The following is a 19949-nucleotide window of genomic DNA, read 5'->3' as shown; positions in this document are numbered from 1 at the left end:
ATTGATTTTTATAGGAATTGTATATTGTTGCAAAGCTATTTTTGTTGTATGCAAAGTATTTGAGGGTAATGTGTCTTGAATGAATGCTTACGAGCCACTGGCTTTACAAAAGGCTTGCTAATTGTTAATATGACTTGATCAGCTGCCTACACTTCTAAACTCTTCTTGTGGGAGTGGAGTTGACTATGGGGAAGTATGAGGATGAACATCTGCATGTGCAAATTTACCACTATACCATGGATCTCACATAGGGATTCTATGTAACTGAAATGTATAATGTAACTGAAAATGCTACACAAAAGAATCTATAGTTGTACCCCCTGTATCTGTGGGGGACTGCTTCCAAGCCACCCCCGCAGATTCAGGAAAAAACCCAGATTATAGCAAATATTATTTCAGGATGTGGATAAGTGAATCAGTTGGATACTGATCCTGTAGATACAGGGCTCCTATGTATTGGTAATTTCAGCATTGAAATCTTGCATGCAAAGAATAGCAACTGCAACATAGCAAAGCATTCTCTTACTCACTATAGTGCTTACTGCAATCCCTAGGCATCCTCACAAATGAGATGGAGACAGGAAGAACTGATGCAAGGCCGTATGGCGTGGCTTCTGTGAGTCAATGAACCTCTGGGGAAAAGGGCTCAAGATTTGGCTCAACCAGTAGTACCACAGATCACGGCATGGCTGATTGGCTCACACATGCATAGGTCTACAGAGCTGGGTGAATATACCACACAAAACAAACAGAGAATAAAAACACAGAGGTCATAAACCATTCTATCAGAGGGAAATTGCACCTCTAGCCATTTGCTAGAGCAACCAATATGAATTTGACACAACTCCGGGAGGCAGTATAACATAGGAGGGCCTGGCGTGCTCTAGTCCATGGGGTCACAAAGAGTTGGACACGATTGAACGACTAAATGACAACGACGATTCCTGTTTTGTCAAGGCTGACTATAGGTTCTTTTGGTCACAACAAACACATCCACGGAGGAGGAAGTGCAAAAGTTTTTAAAGGAACTGTAAAACAGAATGCGTAAGCTGTAAGTACAGAGGAAGAGAAGACGTGTGTCCATTCTGCTAGCAAGGAGTCCCCAAACCAGCTGGTGACCTCCCGGCAGTCAGTGGTTTTACAGCACCTCTCCAGATCATGTCTACACCAAGGCTCATTGATGGCCTTTATATTTTTTGTAGGGAACCTGTACGTTAACACAGCTATAAGCTTATATTTCACCAGTTAGAAAAATGACAGAGCAGCATTAACGAGCAAAATGATAATTCTATCAGCTGCAGCATTAACGAGCAAAATGATAATTCTATCAGCTGTCAAAGTACAGCAGAGTAAGACATCAATAACACCTGCATACCACACTAAATCTTACCATTACACAATATCTCCTGACCACATTCATTTCTGAGTCCAAAGTATGGAAACAATCCTATGGACAGGTGATGGCTGGGAAGGAATTATTGATAGGACAGGATGGAAGATGGCTAAAGTTAGTGGCAAATGGAAACAAAGCAGCTGTGTGTCAGAAGCCTTTCGTTATGTGCTGCAAATTTGCTTCCAACATGTGGCAACCCTATGACTTTGTGACTTCCCCACAAGTCTTGCCTTCAGGAGCCTTGCTCATATTGCAGACTCAAGGCTCTGGGTCCTTTATTGATTGAATTCCTCTCATATTTGGTCTTCCTCTTCTGTTGCCTTCAACTTTTCCAAGCTTCGTCTTTACCAGTGGACAAAATTCTAATTGCACGCCTACACACAGAGAACTCAAGGTGTAATTTCACAAAATTTATTCCAACATAACTTGATGTTACACCAGCATGAAGAGGATACTGGCCAGCCTGTCATGCTGTCTCAAGATATGCCTAAAGTACAACAGCCTCAATTTGGTCCAGTTTTGCTTATGATGGAAGAGTTTGTTTGATTTTATTTAGAACTCACTTGCGTTTCTGGTAGTATTTGCAAAGTTATTTGATATTGAAATATTTTTGACAATGTGTTTAGCACCTTTGACTGATCAGGGCAGATTTATCCTCAGAGGGGAATTTTATTTTGGTCAAAACATTGTATGACTATTAATTAACACAGTTGATCACACCTTTTGAGACAAATCAAAGGCTTGTTTTATACAGTAACAGTGATATACAAGAAACAGCATGATTATAACTGTTCCTAGCTCTACCTGCTTCACTTACTTGATTCCATGCTATCTGCTTCCACAGGACTGATGACAGAATATGCCACTCCACAGCACTTCCTCTACATTTGCAATAAAATGCAGATGCAAAGTGAAAACTGAAAATCAGCCACAATACATTTAAAATGAACCCTTTAAAAGGTCAGTTGAAAACATGCAGAACTTTAGTGTTATAATGCCATCCCAATACACCAGTATAAAACTGCACAGGTCTAGCCTTGGCAATTGCTGTCATCACACAGAGGAAAGGAGCTTCAAAAAACCCTTTCTGTCAGGGTAGTTTGTTCATTAGCTTCTCTGAAGTTCAGAATATTGTTGCACTACTCATTACTCATTGGCAACCAGGTTGTTATTATTAGTGCTGATCCAACTTTAGGAGCAAGTCACTGTTTCGCACATAATGTATGCTGCTGTTACTAACAGCCAGAAAAATACAAGAAATATTCTCTGGTTTCCTCTTGTGGTCAATTCTGATACTATACCCTGATGCTGCTTAAAAGATGATTACAACAAATGTGTGAATACTGCATACAAACCACAGAGAAACAGTTTTAATAATAAATATGGATCTGACAGTCAACATGTTTATGAATGACAAACATTGCTGGGAGTTTCAAAGACAACACAAGCATTTGAAAAAAAATCAGACTTGTTAATTTATGTATTTATTTATTTGGGAACTGAAAACATCTTATTTGGGGAATGTTGAAACGACATACACCATTTTGAACAATTACAACATAGGCTTGTTCCCTAAGGCTTTTAAGGCACTGGTTCTCAAAAAAGAACATAAATCAGTATCATTTTTAAAATTACATAAGTCAACTTTTCTTCAAAAGAAAGTTGGTACTGTACCAATGAAGGGACAACCACTGTTTTTCTTGAACCCCTCTTCCAATTTAAATAATCTTAACAACACATTTTAATCTACCTGTCCCTGAAAAAGCTGTTCTTTAAAAATTGTGTTAAACGTAGGTAACTGGTAGAAATCCCCAAATCTATCTGAACATTTCTGAGTGTGACCAACAAGGGTTTCATTCTGAATGGTTTGCATGTATTGGGTGTGATAACTCAATTCACAATTAGAATAATCACCACTTTAAAAATCTTCAAAAATAATGGATGCAATAAAATCAACTATTAGTGATGAAACAACTGAGAGGTGTTGTCTGTCTCCTGAACAACTGTGTTGCATAGTATGATATCAGCAGGATTAATGTAAGACAGGGGTTCACAAACTAGGGTCCCCAGATGTTCCTGGACTACAACTCCCAGAAACCCTGGCAAGCACAGCCAGTTCTGGGAGTATTAGTCTAAGAACATCTGGGGACTCAAGGTTGAGGACCACTGATGTAGGAGAAGAAGTGAAATGACTCTTCAAATCCTGAGTAAAAGTGAACACACAAAAATGTCATACTATTATGTGTTTCTATTCGTATGTTGGTCATGTCTTATTTTTTCTCATACCACGCACTATGAACCGTCAGCCTATATGGTTCCATAAACAAATGCATCATGTAATGCTTCATGACATGTAATACATAATGGAGTTACAATGACTTCTGGATGAATGAATCTACGTATGAACCACAAAGGGCGACATAAGCAACAGTAAAGAAGGGGTAAGACTAACACCCTCCCTCTCTTCATGTGTTGACCACCCATTCCAGTGGAATGCTGAATTATACTTTTTACAATCTCTGAATAGTTCTCCACAGCCCAGATTGCACAGAGAACCTATTTAACTGCATTGCAAAGTCACAAAGTCAGGAATGTGTGACTTGACCGAGAATACTATATAAAGGCAAATAGCCATTTCCCACTCAGAGGCAGGAATGAGTTTCTCAGTCTGTTTGCTATAAATGATATAACTTGTTCTTTCAGGAGTTCTCAAATGTGAGGCAAGCTACCAGACATAGAAAGAAGCTGATATCATAGCGAATTCACCTAGATAGAGGAGGGCCACAATACTATAAAACATATGACTTTTGTAATATCTTGGGGATCTGAGAGAGAGCAAGAGGAGGTTAAGATGGTCACTCCTGCATTCAGTTATGTATTGATTAAAGTGACTTTTAAATTTTATATGCTATATACAACCATTTGGTCTGATGGCGCATGAGTGGAAAACACTCGTTACGATGTAATGAGTGCTTAAGTAGGGTTTCCTCCTCTTGGTTCCAGACATGTCAGGAAAAGTTTAGGGCTCTGCATTCTTAACATCCATTAGCTAATCACCAATCATGGCAAGGAGAATTTATGATGCCAGCTGTCAAAGACACAAGGCACCCAGAAGAACAAAGAGTACAATTTTTTGAAGAAACAGGCTTTGTGCACGATTGACTCGGCAGCGGACCAGCAATGTTCATGTAAAAATCAATTAATAGCATCAGATGTCAAATAGCTTTTAGAATAGCCTATAAATTACCCCTGATCAATGAGGATCAGCCATGCTTAACTGAATGAAGCAGTAAGACTATTAAGTTTTGAGATATGTGGAGGGTTTGTGGCTTAAACTATTTTTCTGGATGAATTTCCATCTGATGCTACTCAAGGGATCAACTGGTGATATTCCTTCATATTACTTGACTACAACCTTAAACATATATGTCACTAAATATAGTTTCTTCTCAGGTATCCAGAGATGTATTAATATTATTCCCTCCTCATGCTGAAATAACATCAAACTACAAATTAGATTTGCTCAACCAATATTTGTTCAATTTTACACACTGTGTTTGTCACCTAATATTTTGAATTTCTTGTATCTCATAACCTTTCAAGGAAGGAAGGAAGGAAGGAAGGAATCCTGATTGTGATCATTGTGGAATCCATTTATTTTAGTGAAGAGGGTAATGATCTACTGACAGGCATGGGTTTTTGGTTTTTTGGGTTTTTTTTAAATTCGATCCACTTGACAGACCCACACCTACAAAAATGTAAATATGGCTTACCTGGGGGAAACAAATTGCCTACCATAGGCCTGGTGTAAGCCTAGCTCTGCCCTAGCTTCATGTTCAGTCAGCAGCTTATGTTATGCACAGGAAGCTAGGTTTATGCTAGATCCCAAAGCTTTCCTAGCTAGGCCTTTTCTCTGTAAGTGTGGGTTTGGCAGGTAGGACTTCCAGAATGGAAAATTAAGCAATTTATAGTTCAAAAACATGTCATGCCTATCCACTAATCCCACTGTTCTAGAGGCTTAAAAGTTATTTTAAAAGGCCTTTCAAATGTAATCTCCCAGTGCAACTGGCAAAGCTGCTCAGTTACTCAGGATTTCTATAAATGTTTGTGCATACAATTCACATCTGCTTAAAAATTTCATATAAAGATTTTAAATACCTTTACAAAGTACCTATAGCTGAGAAATATATAGTTGTTGGAACCCACAGCCATCATATGCATGTTTTCTCAGCTGCAATGGTACAGCTTATAAAAATGACTTATGAATTTAGTTATACCATTTCAAAATATATTTCCTGAAAAAGCAACTATAAGCCAGCAGCTTTTCTCTGGGACAGTATGAATTCAAGAGGAAAAACAATGAATGACTGTAAAGATGATTCCACAGGAAGAGGAAGTATTGAAAGAACCAATACATATTGTCAAAAGGCTTTTTCTCTGCCCACAAAACTCACACTTTTTACAAAGCTGCCCTGGAAGGTCTGATGTCTGTTTTTGACTTAGATTACCAACGGGGGACTAGGACGAGCTAACACTTTGAGCAGAACAGGTCTGGGGAATGTGTGACCCTTCACATGTTGTAGGACTTTGACCTCAATCAGCCTTAGACACTATAGTGGAAGACCACATTTTCCCTAATCCTGGGAAGGGCAGGAAGGAGGAAGAGATCATGAGAAAAGGAAAATGTTCAGCCATTTTAGCTATTCTCCAGGATTCCTGTGGGAAATTCAGGCAAGGCTGGAATGATGCATTCAGCAAAATAATGCTCTCTTCACATTAAACAAAACAAAACTCTCAGAATTTCTCTAACATAGAAAGAGAGGAAGAGAGAGTACAACAGTCAAATATGGTAACAGTGCTTTTTTTTCTTGCACTTAAGAACAGATTTCTTTTACCCTTCAGTTATAAGTCACCACCTTTCAATACATTTTAAAGCTCCTTCTTCTGTCTACATTATCTTTTTAACTGAATTATCTTAAGGCAAGGGGATTTAAACACAATTAAGGGAACAGCTTCCTTTACGAGTGACTTTACTTGTACGTTAGTGGCTGAGGAAGAATGTACCACTTCAGGCTTTACTAAAAGTTCTCTAATTCACACTCATTTCAAAATATTGTTTGGATATTTTAACACTTCAGAAAAAATCTGATGATCCACGACACAATTCTCAACCTGCGTCTCTCCACAAGCCCCATAGGCTGAAAAGTTGTACTTTCATGTGGCTCCCATTTATTGGTCAAGACGTGTCCCCAAGCTTGGCACACAAAGTGAGCTTCCTATTATTACTTCTGGTGGCATTATCTTAAGGAAGTCAAAATATGAAGGGCTTATGCAGGAGACACTGCAAAATAATGACATTTCTGTTGCGCAAGGCACTCTTTGGCAGTAAATCAGGCAACTTCCATCCGGGACACGTTCTTTCTTACAGGTACATCTGACATGAGATGACATTTAGATATGTGCACAGACATATTCCCTTTTTATTTCACAACATGGTGGGGCTTCAGTTACCTTGAAACACAACTGTCTTTTCTATCAGCAGGAAGGAACAGCAACTTTTAGATTTCAGATTAAATTTTGGGTTTTTTTTTTCCTTTAGTATTAGAATATAATTCTTTTCTTGTAATTTCTATTTGCAAAGGTTCATTTTCATGAAATTTTTAACAATCCAAATAAACAACAAGAACAAGAAGGGCTTTCACAGAAAGCAGCATGCATAATCTTGAAGCAGTTTTTGATATTGTTTTTGATTGTTCTCCAAAGAGGCCAATGTCCTCTCCTTTGGTAGTAAAAGGATTTTCTTACTTGCCCTGCATTTCTTTCCCCTGGAAAGACTCCTGTATTAAGTTATGTTTGGATTTTTTGGCCAACAGTCTGCATTCAAGGTTTATATTAGTGAAGGCTTGCAATTCTTCTTCCTGTCTCTTTGAAACGTGAAGGAAAGTCCATATTTTTCTGAGCTTTAGCAAAGAAATGCCGTTTGTCAGCTGGATCAGAGCTTAATGTCCTGTGACTCTGACATTTTGGCAAGTGTTTTCTTTACTCGCAGGGCTGTGAGCCGAGAAGCAGGGTTGTGAGCCCAGCATTCTGTCATTAGCTTCCCCATTTGTCTTAGGCACTGCAGAAAACAAAACAAAACAAAAAAAGAATACAGATATTACACACATGCATGCACACACCCACACATACCAAAATTCAATGCTGACTGCAAGCCAAACTCTGCACTTGAAAGCTAGCTCACACACAAAGTTAATATATTTAATTAAGGAGCCATACCGAGGCTCAAATTATGGCATCCCATGCCTTCAAAGCTTATTGATCCCATGCAATGCACATCTACCCATCAAAAGTTTCACTTTACTTGCTCGACCTTCAGCTGTTGAATCCAATACTTACTGAACTTATATAACAAGAACAGCAATTGGTAGAGTAGCCAGACTGCAATTTCCAGCATTCCTAAACTCTGGCTATACCAGATAAAGTTGCCAGGAACTGCATGTCAAGATATCTGGAGTGACACACTGCACATGCTGAGTTAGGGACAAATACTGCACAATCCTAAGATATGACGAATATGTGGTCCTCCAGATATCAATGAACATCAAGAGCCTCATGGTGCAGTGGTTAAACTGCTGTACTACAGTCAAAACTGGGGCTCAATCCCAGGTAGGTTGACTCAGCCTTCTATCCTTTCAAGGTCGGTAAAATGAGTACCCAACTCACTGGGGGGGGGCAATGTGTAGCCTGTTAACCGCCCAGAGAGTGCTTGAAGCACTATGGGGTAAGCAGCACACTTTGCTTTTGCTTTGCTTCTACCATTCATTACTATTGGCTGTGACGGCTAAAGGCAGTGGGAGTTTCAGTCCGGCAACATCGGGAGGGCCAACTGTCTCTCACTACTGTTCTAGACACAACTGTAAGAAGACCAGAAGAACTCTGCTGGAGAAGACCAAAGGGTTGCGTCCTGCTTCCCACAGTGGCTAGCCAGGCATTTCTGGGAAGCCCACCAAGACGACATGAAGCATAAATTACAGTGTAGATTGCCATAGTTGGCGAAATGTGATTAGGATTTAATTTAAGCTTTCAGGTTTTGGCTATGGGGGCTCTATATTGACAGTTGAGTCCAAGGGCCAACTTGTCAGCATTTGGTGGAAGAGTTGGTGGATAAAATCAAAAAGCCAGAGCGAGCCTTTGAAGGAAACAGCACCCTCTTGCTATTGCTTTATCTGGAACTGCCTTGGAACATGGAGGAAAGAAAGATGTTCTTCTGGTGGCCAGTTTGAAAGGCTAATTCCTTTTTAGAAGAAGGAACCACTCGTGGTTTAATCCTTCAGGCACCACTAGTGATGGGGAAAGCCACACGCAGCTAATGCAGCAACAATTCAAGCAAGATGGTGCAGTGTCAGCTGTACACGTGGCATCACTCTCTTGGCTGCCAAAGTTTGCAGAATGATTACTCTGCAATCAGTAACTGAAGGAAGCAGGTGACTTCCTGAAAACATGTTCACTCTGGGGGGGGGCAAGTGCCCTCAATCCTAAATTCCCTCAGTCTTGTTTTTGCATGTCACTCTTTTCACAATTTCTCTTTTTTTAAAATTCCAACTCCCCTCCCCGCATGCTCAAAATTGTTTACAACTTCTGCCATTTAAGTCTTTTTAAATCTAATTGCAGAATACTTAAGCCAAGACTGCTATTCCCAAATCACAGCTGTCTCCTACAATAATGGCATTACACTGTACCACTTAACAAGATTAATGACCTCTGCACAGCATCACCATAACTGTCGGCAGATTTGTCTGAGATACATCAATTACTGGTCTACTGATTCCAAAACACAATTTGGCTTCATTATAAATTCTCAGCGGAAAGTGCTGAGACAACGTCCTCCCTTTCTCCCCCCAGCCCCTTATGAAAAATTGTACGTTTTTTCTATATTCATTTACAAAAGGTAAGAATGATGGGCAGAAGTTACATGTTTGGTCTTTCAAGAACTTTTCCCTCCTAAATGGTGGTGCTGGAGTAAATAGGCTGTTACTGGGGCATACATAATTATTCTCTTAGGACTGTAAATACCAAAACTCACCGGGTTCCTGCTCCTGAACAATGCTCTTGCAATCACAGGCCAAGGTTTTGAACATGTTGTAAAACCCAAAGGAGATTTAACCCAATAACTTGCCTTCCTCCAGTTACTAGCCAACTTCCACATGGAACCCTACCCTCTCTATCTGGTTCCTAGGACCCATTCATAAGCCACAGGGATCAGTCTCAGGTTGAAGGTTAAGCAAAATCTATCCACAGAGACCCCTGTCAAGTAAAAAAAATGCCATCCACACAAGCCCACTCTAACCTGCAGCTTGTTGCAAATTACAGCAACTGCTGGACATAATCCTAAACGGATGTAGTACCTAGCAGACCTATTTCTCTCCAACTGCAGTACAAAAGTAGCAACTCAGGAAAGCTAAAGAACATGGGTCTACATAAACATACCCAAAACCATTACAAGCTCTCTCCAGAATTTTTCAAAATATGCTCCCACTTTCTGATGTCTTTCTGTAAAATAGTTAGTGGAGGTCAGATTGAAAATACACCAAGGGTGGTGTCCTTTGTGCTTTTCCCCCCCTTCTACGCATCACCTGACTCTCATTCTGAGTAGGCCTAAGAAGGCATGGAAGTAAACTACTTGACCATTTCTGGAAAAGCTCTTCTTCTTACCTCATCGCTGCTCCATCTGTTTGGGAACGAAGGCCGTAACTTCTTGATACAGACTATTTCCCTCATGTCTTCATACGAGGGATCGCTAGGCACGACGTCGTGGTATGGAAGCTGGTACTCTTCAACGATACCTGAGGTGGGGGAGAAACACTTGCATGTTGTCTTATTGTATAGCTAAAAATGTAGCTGGCTGGACAGCTCAGTGAACTACAGCAGTGGTTCTTAACCTTTTTGAAAGAAACGCCCCCTTGAGCCATTGGGGAAGTTATCATCGCCCCCCTCCCTGAGGTGATATCTTACCTACCTACCTACCTACCTACCTACCTACCTACCTACCTACCTACCTACCTACCTACCTACCTACCTACCTACCTACCTACCTACCTACCTACCTACCCTCCCTCCCCACCCAGGTGCGAGGCAGCACTTCATGGGGCGAGGATGAGGACCCAGGAGACCCTTTCCTTCCACCCAATCCACACTCAGTGCTCCCCTAAAGGAGAAAGGCGAGACGTGGCAGGTAGAAAGAGCTGGATCATCTGGTGGCAGCAGCAGCACCGGATCTATGGCCAGCACTGTGGCTGCAGTCGCCTTCACAGGTTTGGCTTGCTCCAGCGCCCCCCTACCGCCCCCCTTCTGTTCTTTCGCCCCCACACCACCCCTTTTCGTTCTACCGCCCCCCTGAAAAATGAAATCGCCCCCTGGGGGGCATTATTGCCCACGTTAAGAACCACTGAACTACAGCATCTGGCTGTAGAGACAGAGGCTGGAAGTTCAATTCCCCACTGTGACTCCTGCAAGTATAGCCAACCTGTGGGGCCTTGGACAAGCTACATAGACCCAGGGTATCCCCAGAAGAAGGGAAGGGCAAACCACTTTTGAGTACACTACCTGGAAAACTCTGAAAAAGGGTTGCCATATGTCAGAAGTGACTTCACAGCACACAGTTCTTATTTAAAAAATTCAGATTAAGAGGTATAGTAGATAAACCTAGAAGCTTGTAATATATGGTTGTAGGGAACAACCAAACAGGTACTGAATCCATTCCAGCACTAGGTTCAACATTTATTAGATTTATCTCTATTGTAACGAGAACTGCATAATGCCTTCGAAATACCTTAGTATACCACAAAATTATTTCTTTTTAAAAAATCTCTGTTTCTAATGACACACCAAGCTCAAATTTAAGCATCAAATTTAACAGTATCTTCTCATCATTGATGCTCAACTCTGCTGGGAATTCACCTTCCACCCCAACCCAGAAATTCTTCCTGCTAATCAAGTTGTTTTTAGTAAATCAGTGTTCAATGAAAGATCCTTCTGCACTTGTTCAAAGGCATTTTCTTAATTACCTTTTCCAGAAGCCTTATGGCTAACTCTCCACACCAAAACTGGGTCCAGGCCTAAACTTTACTGAACTCACTAATCAAAGAGTTGACAGTAAAATGTAAGTTCATTGTTTAAATGCTCTGAGCCTAGCAGAAAAAAATCTCCATGCTAGCATTATAGAGGTGTAAAGGAAAGGAAAGGAACAGCCGGAGTTGATCTGGAGGGGAAGGGGAATACAAGAAAATACAAAAGCTAGGTTTATTAGTTCAGATCTTTGCAGATACAGTGGTGCCATGCATTACGACATTAATTCGTTCCAGCGAAATCGCTGTAGAACAAAAACGTCATAATGCGAAAATAAAAAGCCCATTGAAATGCACTGAAACCCCTTCAATGTGTTCCAATGGGCTGGAAACTCACTGTCCAGCGAAGATCCTCCATAAGGTGGCCATTTTCGGTGCCTGTGCAGCGAGGAGTCCATCCCAGAAAACAGCGGGGAGCCATTTTATTTACCCTGCAGCCATTTTGAAACCGCTGATCAGCCTTCCGAAAATAGTAGTTTTGCGAAGAACTGGTTCCCGAAGCAGGGAACCGATCATCGCAAAGTGAAAAACCCCTATTCAGACCATCGTTTTGGGATCGCAACTGCGATCGCAAAAAGATCGTCATAATGCGGTTTCGTTGTAATGCGGGGCAACCATAAAGCGAGGCACGATTGTATAAAATGAATTTCATGCAAGAATAGTGCTGTCCTTCTCCTACAGTTCTCCTAATTCTAGCTAACACCTGCTAGTGCCTGTCTTTCTGCAGTTAACTCTGTGTAATCTCTTTGTTAATCATGACAGCTAAGCAAAATCAACCCCATTGTGTTTCTACATAAACAACAGGAGTGTTCCTGTTTTAGCTGTAATGTTTATAACTCTGGAAGTGCCTATAAATGAGCTTCAAAATTGCCATTACAATTATGAAAGACTGCAGCTTTTAAAGAGACTATTAAAACAGAGAATAAATCTTTGTAGCTAGATGAGGATGTACGAGAACACATAGGGGGAAAACGTCCCAGCAGAAGGAAATGGGAATAAATTAAGTTTAGCATCACCAATTATTTAAAAGAGATTATAACAGCTTTTTTTAAAAAGGCATTTACCTCCTGAAACACATCTCCTTGCTATTTCCCAAAGGATAAGTCCGAAGCTATACATATCAGCCATGATATACGACTGGAAGTGATTCCGATTCAAGCTTTCATCCAAGACTTCAGGGGGCATGTACCGTTTTGTTCCTACTCTGGTGTTTGGTGGTATGTCCACTTCGTTTGTATCACTAAAAGATCAGAGGGCAGGGAGAAAAAAACATGACATATGCTGGAAATACCTCCCCAAAATATTAAACTACAGGAAGGGAAAGCTCCCAAATTAAATCCACCTTTTTGCAAATTCAGAACTAAGAGGTGATCTGAAGGGAAATAAACTCTTCTCAAATGTTATCCAAGGACTATTCTTTTAAAAATGTTTACATGCCTGGGGCTATATTAAACATTCAAATGCAAAACCCCAACACAGATCTGAGTCAACAGGGGATGCTAGGAACATTTCCCGAGATTTCATTAGCATCAAGAAGGAAGTCTGATGCCAAGGATAACAATCACATTTTCCTTAAAGTTAGTTTTCTTAAAATGGCTCAGATTCTAAAACTTCACTCTCTCAACCATTCATGCAAGATGACCAAAATAATCTGAAACTATGCAATTACCATTCTTGGGGACTGGACCTGTTGCCTGGAGACTAATTTTGCATTCATTGTAGCTGAAAACATTCAGAGTTCAAGGCCAGTTTCCCTGCCAAAGGACAAAACTTCACCCTCATCCCAACCTCACATACAGAAGCCAGACAAACAGGAAGCTGAAACTTCTTTCAACACTTTTGGGAATGTAAGTGTATGCTCCCACCACCCCTGAAGTTGGAGAACTAGACTAGCCAAATCCTGCTTCAGTAGATTTTTTACAGACATTTTCTACCAAACAACATCTACAGGCTATATGTAAACTGCCCAGAGTGGCCTAGTAGCCAGATGGGCAGCACAGAAGCTAGCTAGCTAGCTAGCTAGCTAGCTAGCTAGCTAAATAAATAAATAAATAAATAATGAATGAATGAATGAATGAATGAATGAATGAATGAATGAATACAGACAGACAGACAGACTCTGAGGAAAATGAACTCTTGGGAGAGAGCCCAGCCTCTCTTTGAATTCTAGCACAGGGGAGAACTATTGGTTAATGTTGGACAGATTGACAGTCACCCAACCTAGAAAATCCCCACCCACCCAGTCAAACAAACTAGAAGAAAGCATACAAAGTTGTAAAAAACAAAACAAAACACATAACTACAACACAACATGCAATCAGTGACAACCTGTGTGCTGGTTTTCTGTGTAAAACCACTGGCTGCAACTACATGCCAACAGAAAAAGGTAAAGCCTTTGTATCAATCATCTTCCACATTGCAAAGGGGATATGGAGATGTGGGGCTACAGCAACCAGCCCTCTGCCGCGACACAATTGCTCAATGGACAGCTGCCCCCATGCCCAAACCAAGAACTGGTCTATAACCGTGCACTTGTGCAGTGGTGGCTGTTCGCACCTCACCCTTCCTCCTCTCTCTCCAGAAGATAAAAACACTCTTCCCCCTACTCCCATGCAGCTACAGCTGCAGGTTACTGATCATCATTTATCTGATTCCACACATGTACACCCACCCACCCCTTCCCAGGACTGGGATCTAAGATGATTTGCAAGAATGTTCACCTATCACACAAACCCCAAAAGCTGATGTCTGCAATTTTTTTTTAAAAAAAAATGTATTAAAGGAACTGATTTTATACTATTTAATACTACCATGGGTGGGAGAAAGAGAGAAGAACAGCACAGTTGAAGCTGGGTTCTCCTCATGGTTACTTGTATTTCCCTTTTAAAAAAAGAAACAAAAGCTAGATTTTGAAGACCAGCTGAAGCAGCAATGAATACCTCATTGGTCACGAAATGCACAAATAGATAGTATTATTGCCAAGTGTTTGCTAGGAGGAGGAGGAGGAAAAAGAGAAGTCCGGTGCCACCCATTGGCATACGGCAGAAGAGGTTCAAAAATGATAGCAATAGGTCAGGTTTTTTGCGAAGATGTTTGTAAGAAGTCATCAGCTTGGGATACAATAAACTTTGTCTTGAATACACTTTCTTTTTCTTCGCAATAAACCAGAGATCAGGAAACCTCTTTTCTTGAACTATATTTTCCAGTCAACATGGTCACTAGCTATGCCAACTGGAGAACTCGGTGAGTTGTAGTTCAAAAATGAAGCTTCCCATGCTCTGCCATAAACTACCAACATCCAACCCCAGCTCCAATTTCCAACCCACTTCATAAACCTGTCCTTCCATATTTTACTCACCTAATAAACTTAACTGCCAAACCAAGATCTGCTATACAGCAGGTTCCATTTTTTTTCACCAGAATATTTTTGCTTTTCAGGTCCCGGTGGGCAATAGCAGGTTTGCCTTGAGTGCTGAAAATCTCAGTGTGCAGGTGACACAATCCGCTGACAGAAGAGTAGGCCAGTTTCAGCATGGCTTTTGTATCCAAGGTGGTGGATTTTAGGTAGTCATACAAGGATCCGTTCTCATGATAGTCTGTAATAAGATATAGCTGAGTCCAAGACCCGGTACCTTTTATATCTGCAGCAATAAACCCTACAAGGAGAAAAAGAAGGTGAGGCTTCCCGGGAATTGTAATAAAGTGTCCTGACCTACACGTGTCTGCCCTTGTACTTGTGTCTAAAAACACACACATCAAAGCGCCTTAAATTAAATCAAGGCATGTTGTGCAGCAGCAACTGCAGTGCCCACAGAGGGTGGAAAAAGCAACAGATCATAAAGAACAAAAAAAAATACCCAACTTATTACCAAAAAGAAAGAAGGATTAATTACAGTACTGTATTCAGATTTGACCAGCAGATACATGGAGAGGAACTGAAATGCAAGAAAAGAGACAAGGACCATACCTTGGCTACAGGAAGGGCTTGAAGCATATGCAATGCTTCATTTGGATCAATATAATAATAATTTGATGCTATCAAGTTAATTGTGACATACGGTTACCCCTTCCAGGCCTCCTAGATATAAAGCTCAAACTTCACCATTCCCTTCTTCTGGAGACTTTCTGGGACTCTGCAGTTTGCAAAAGGCTACATAGGCTGGCTCTTTTTCCATGGGACGCACAGTAGGGGATCAAGCTCCCAACCTCTGGCTCTCACTGAGTTACCCACCCAGCTAACCTGCTTGGAAAGTTAAGAGACGCCTGTCGGTATCCTCTTCTATTTACTGCACATATCACTGTAACTGAGGACGCAACTGTGGAGTGGTCTGCCTGCTTATGCAACCAGTTGTGCAAACAGGCAGGTAAGATGCCCCCTGTACATCAATACAGATTTTCCACATTGTCAATGATGCACATGCTAAACTGATCAGGATACTAGTCTTAGAAAGTTGAAACAAGTGGGGGAAGAACATGTCTTTCTTTTTCTCTCTTCTTCTCTCTCTGCAACCCGCCCCAGAAAACTGTCAGAGATCAAACAATCCTCCTCCTTCACTTCCAGAGGGCTCACCTCTCATTTCCATCTTAATCTATTTTGGCTACCTCCTTCATCTTCCTCAATGTTCTGCCAGAGATCTAAAGAAATTGCTTGCAGATCGGCTTTTACTTTTTCTACCATCACTTTATATATGTCAGCTCCCCTTCACCACTTCCCTTTCTCCACTCTCTTTGGCCTTCCCACCCCACAGAAAAAAGGGTGATATAAAATTAGATCAAGCACCATATGGTGCTCTAAGCTTCCCACTTCCTTCCTTCCTTCAGGTCCTTTCCTGAAGAGAAAAGCCTAAGGGAAAATATAGCCAGTTGTTCTCCTAGATTTCTGACTAGAACAAGCACAAAATAATAAAATGATAGGATCAGTGAGTCAAAGTACCTGCCCCTTGAACCAGGGGTCCCTTGTTCCAATTCCACATTATGCTTTGTAGGAGAAGAACCAGTCTGTGTAGTCTTGGGCAAGCTACACGTTCCCAGAATACCCTAAGAGGAAGGGACACTTATAACTAGGAACTCTATACCTAGAAAACCCTGGGAAGGTTGTCATAAGTCAGAATAGGCCTTATGGCAGGCAATTATTACTAAGAGAAAGGGGGATCAACAAGGGAGGGATAAGAAACTGAGCAAAGCAAAATGGCCTGAAACCAAATTACTAGCACTCAAGTGTTTAAAATGTTGATCTGTGCACAGAAACAAAACAGGGGCAGAAAGGGTGTGGGGGGAGTTTGGTTTTCCTGCTACAAGTGTTTTGTACAAAATACACAGAGTACAAAGGGAGGTTATGTGCAAATACGGTCAGTCTTAAGCTGTCATGTATGTATGAACATAAAGTACCAATGGCAGCAGTTTTACACACTTAACTTATTCTCACTGAGGCACTAAGAGGGACAATTCAAATTGATGCACCTTGGATGCCATGATTAAGGCATGAATCAGGCAGAAAAGAAGATAGCTGCATATTCCAGAGGTTCCAGGCCTACTAGCTGGAAGAGAAGAGCCATTCCCCTACTGGTTCATTGTCCTGTAGATCTAAGGTTTTGTTTTCAACATCTTCCAAAGACTAGAAATGTTTAAAGTCAACATGCTAGGATATACTTAACAATGGTAATGTGCCTGACATCCTTGGTCACACAGCAGTGTTCTGTGGCAATGTCACTGACTGCTCAACGGTAACATTTTGCAGATGATCCAGAAAAACTTGCGTTGGATAAAACTGGCTATACAGCAAAGCACAATCTGAGCCACTGAGTCATGGTGGTAAATTTGGCAGATTTGGGAGATACAGGTCCAAATCCTTATTGAGTCACAGAACTCACCCTCTAAGCCTTTATTAAAGACCATGAGCCTAAGAAGCATGAACTACTGTGCATGCATGCCTTCTCACCTTCCTCATGAAGAGATTAAGTTGCATCCAGGTATAAGAAGCAACTGCATTATCATAACTGAGACAAAGTTCTTTGTTATCCTTGACTTATGTAACAAGACCTAAGTAACCCATAACCAGCTGCAAAATTTACAAAATACGGGAACCCCCTCCCCAATCTTCATTCTATTTTAACGAGTGCCACTCACCCAAAATGTTTTCATGTCTCATCAGGACAGTCTGGTAGATTTCCGTTTCTCGGAACCAGCTGGCTTCCTCTGTGGTGAAGAACACCTTGACAGCCACCTTTTCGCCTCGCCACTTCCCCATCCAGACCTCTCCATAGCGGCCTTTACCTATCTGCTTCACCATCTGAATTTGCTTTGCTATAGTCCTTTGCACCTGTCACAGAGACAAGAGTGTGCTGTTATAATAACTAGGTCTACTGCGCGGAAAAGTGGGAAAAGACAAAAATATAGTAACACTCTGAAAACTAACAGTCCCATTTCAGTGTCAGCTTTTGTGGATGAGAATCCACTTCTTCAGTAGTCCAGGTTAGAGATGGGCACAAACCACCGTGCAGGTTTGTTTATTGGCTTAACAGGTATTTGGTCTTTCAGAGCCCCACCCACACTGGCAGGTGCAGACTCAGAGGCAACATCCAGCGAGGCGGGACAGGGAACCCAGGGTGCTGCTTCTAAGTGGATGCCTGCCTGAGGAGGCACGGCTTTGAAGCAACAGACAGGTGTTTGGCTGACAAATGAACCAGCACAAACTGCCAAACTGGTGCTTCATGCCCATCTTTAGTCCAAACACATGTCCCTTATATTTATTCCATGGTGGTAAGATTCATGTGTAGGTGAAGTTAGAGATAACAGACAAAGTGGCAAGGGTTTGTCAACACAGGAATGGGATTATCAAGCTATTAATTAGCAGATCTTAGTTGGGGTTTTTTGTGGTGCTGGAGGAGACTCTTGAGAGTCCCCTGGACTGCAAGGAGAACAAACCTATCCATTCTAAACCCTGAGTGCTCACTGGAAGGACAGATCCTGAAGCTGAGGCTCCAGTACTTTGGCCATCTCATGAGAAGAGAAGACTCCCTGGAAAAGATCCTGATGTTGGGAAAAGGTGAAGGCAAGAGGAGAAGGGGCTGACAGAGGACAAGATGGTCGGACAGTGTCACTGAAGCAACCAACATGAATTTGACCCAACTCTGGGAGGCAATGGGAGACAGGAGGGCCTAGTGTGCTCTGGTCCGTGGGGTCATGAAGAGTCGGACACGACTTAACGAATAAACAACAAGAAGTTGGGGTGATAAGCGAAGTAGGTCTTTCAAATGTTACAACACTTTGTCCCTTCTCCTTTTTTGTCAACATGCTGAGACAGTCTAACACAGCTACGTCTTTGGAAAATGCCTGCAGTACCCAAGGTTTATCTCTCCTTAGAGATAAGAATCTTCCTCAAGCATGAGACTTTCCCAGAAAATGGATCTCAGTATTTCATAGACAAGCTAAGGACATAAGAGCCTTAGCAGACCAGGCTGAAAGCCAATGCAATTCAACCAGGTACATATGTGACGTCCATGTGCTTCCAGTCACGTTTCTCACAGTGGTACGACTTCTGATACTGGAACAAACATTCCCCAATGAGTGGGTTGTTAGTCCATAGCTTACTGCAGCAAAATAATGAAGAGCCTCTAAAACATATAGAGTGGCCCTACTCAGGCAAAAATGCTAGAAAATCTGGGTTCTTGCTCGTTATCCTACACATAAGCAGGACTCTTGTCCTGTTCAGTGTATTGTTTGTTTGCTTAATATACCACTCCACTGGCTACCAATCAGTTTTGGGGCACAACTCAAAGCACTGGTTTTAACCTATAAAGCCCTAAACGGCCTGGGTCCAAGCTTTCTCAAAGATCATATCTCCCATTATGAGCTGGCTCAAATGTTAAGATCATCAGGTGAGGCCTTTCTCCGAGTCCCACCATCTTCACAAGTATGTCTGATAGGGACACAGGAAAGGGCCTTGTCTGTTGCTACTCCCAGATTTTGGAACTCGCTCCCATAGGAGGCCAGACTGGCTAGATCTTTGGTGTCCTTCCAAACGCAAAGACTTTTCTCTTCAGGCAAGCCTTCCTTCAGTAACCAGCTACCTGAGTTTGATTTTTAGATGGATTGTTACGTATTCCTGATTTCACTGGGTTTTTACTACTACTTATGTCTCCCATTTCTCACAGTGATATTTGTTCCTTTTAAATATTTGTATACTTCTTGTTTTTAGCTTTAATACTGTATCATAATGGTGTAAGCTGCGTCTTTATACTCATTGTTTTTACGTAGCTTTTAACAATGTAAACCATTGTTGGATACTCAGTATTTTCAGTTTTAAATATTGCATTTCAATGATATAAGCCATCTTGGGTCCTTTTTAAGAAGAAATAAAATATTTTAAATGAATAATTAATGAATAAAATACACAATCATAATAACAATATAATAAAAACCACATAACATCA

At 41.3% G+C, this 19949-nt stretch overlaps 1 protein-coding gene across 5 annotated transcripts in view; it reads right to left on the bottom strand.

Annotated features, from left to right (window-relative positions):
* Nucleotides 1-2861: 2861 nt before the first annotated feature.
* Nucleotides 2862-19949, bottom strand: part of BMPR1B (bone morphogenetic protein receptor type 1B) — a 276193-nt gene continuing 259105 nt past the window's right edge. For all 5 annotated transcript variants that reach the window (XM_073001909.2, XM_073001914.2, XM_078394599.1 and 2 more), the window contains 5 exons: nt 17644-17836; nt 14876-15173; nt 12582-12757; nt 10106-10236; nt 2862-7511 (listed from right to left, as the gene is read on the bottom strand). In XM_073001909.2, coding sequence (XP_072858010.1) covers nt 7386-7511; nt 10106-10236; nt 12582-12757; nt 14876-15173; nt 17644-17836 — 924 coding nt within the window. In that variant the 3' untranslated portion in view covers nt 2862-7385. The remainder of the gene's footprint in view (nt 7512-10105; nt 10237-12581; nt 12758-14875; nt 15174-17643; nt 17837-19949) is intronic.

Source organism: Pogona vitticeps, chromosome 5 (genome assembly GCF_051106095.1).
Source record: "Pogona vitticeps strain Pit_001003342236 chromosome 5, PviZW2.1, whole genome shotgun sequence".
In the NCBI taxonomy this organism is placed as follows: domain Eukaryota; kingdom Metazoa; phylum Chordata; class Lepidosauria; order Squamata; family Agamidae; genus Pogona; species Pogona vitticeps.
Note: the sequence above shows the minus strand (reverse complement) of the source record. Positions and strands in the feature narration are given on the sequence as shown.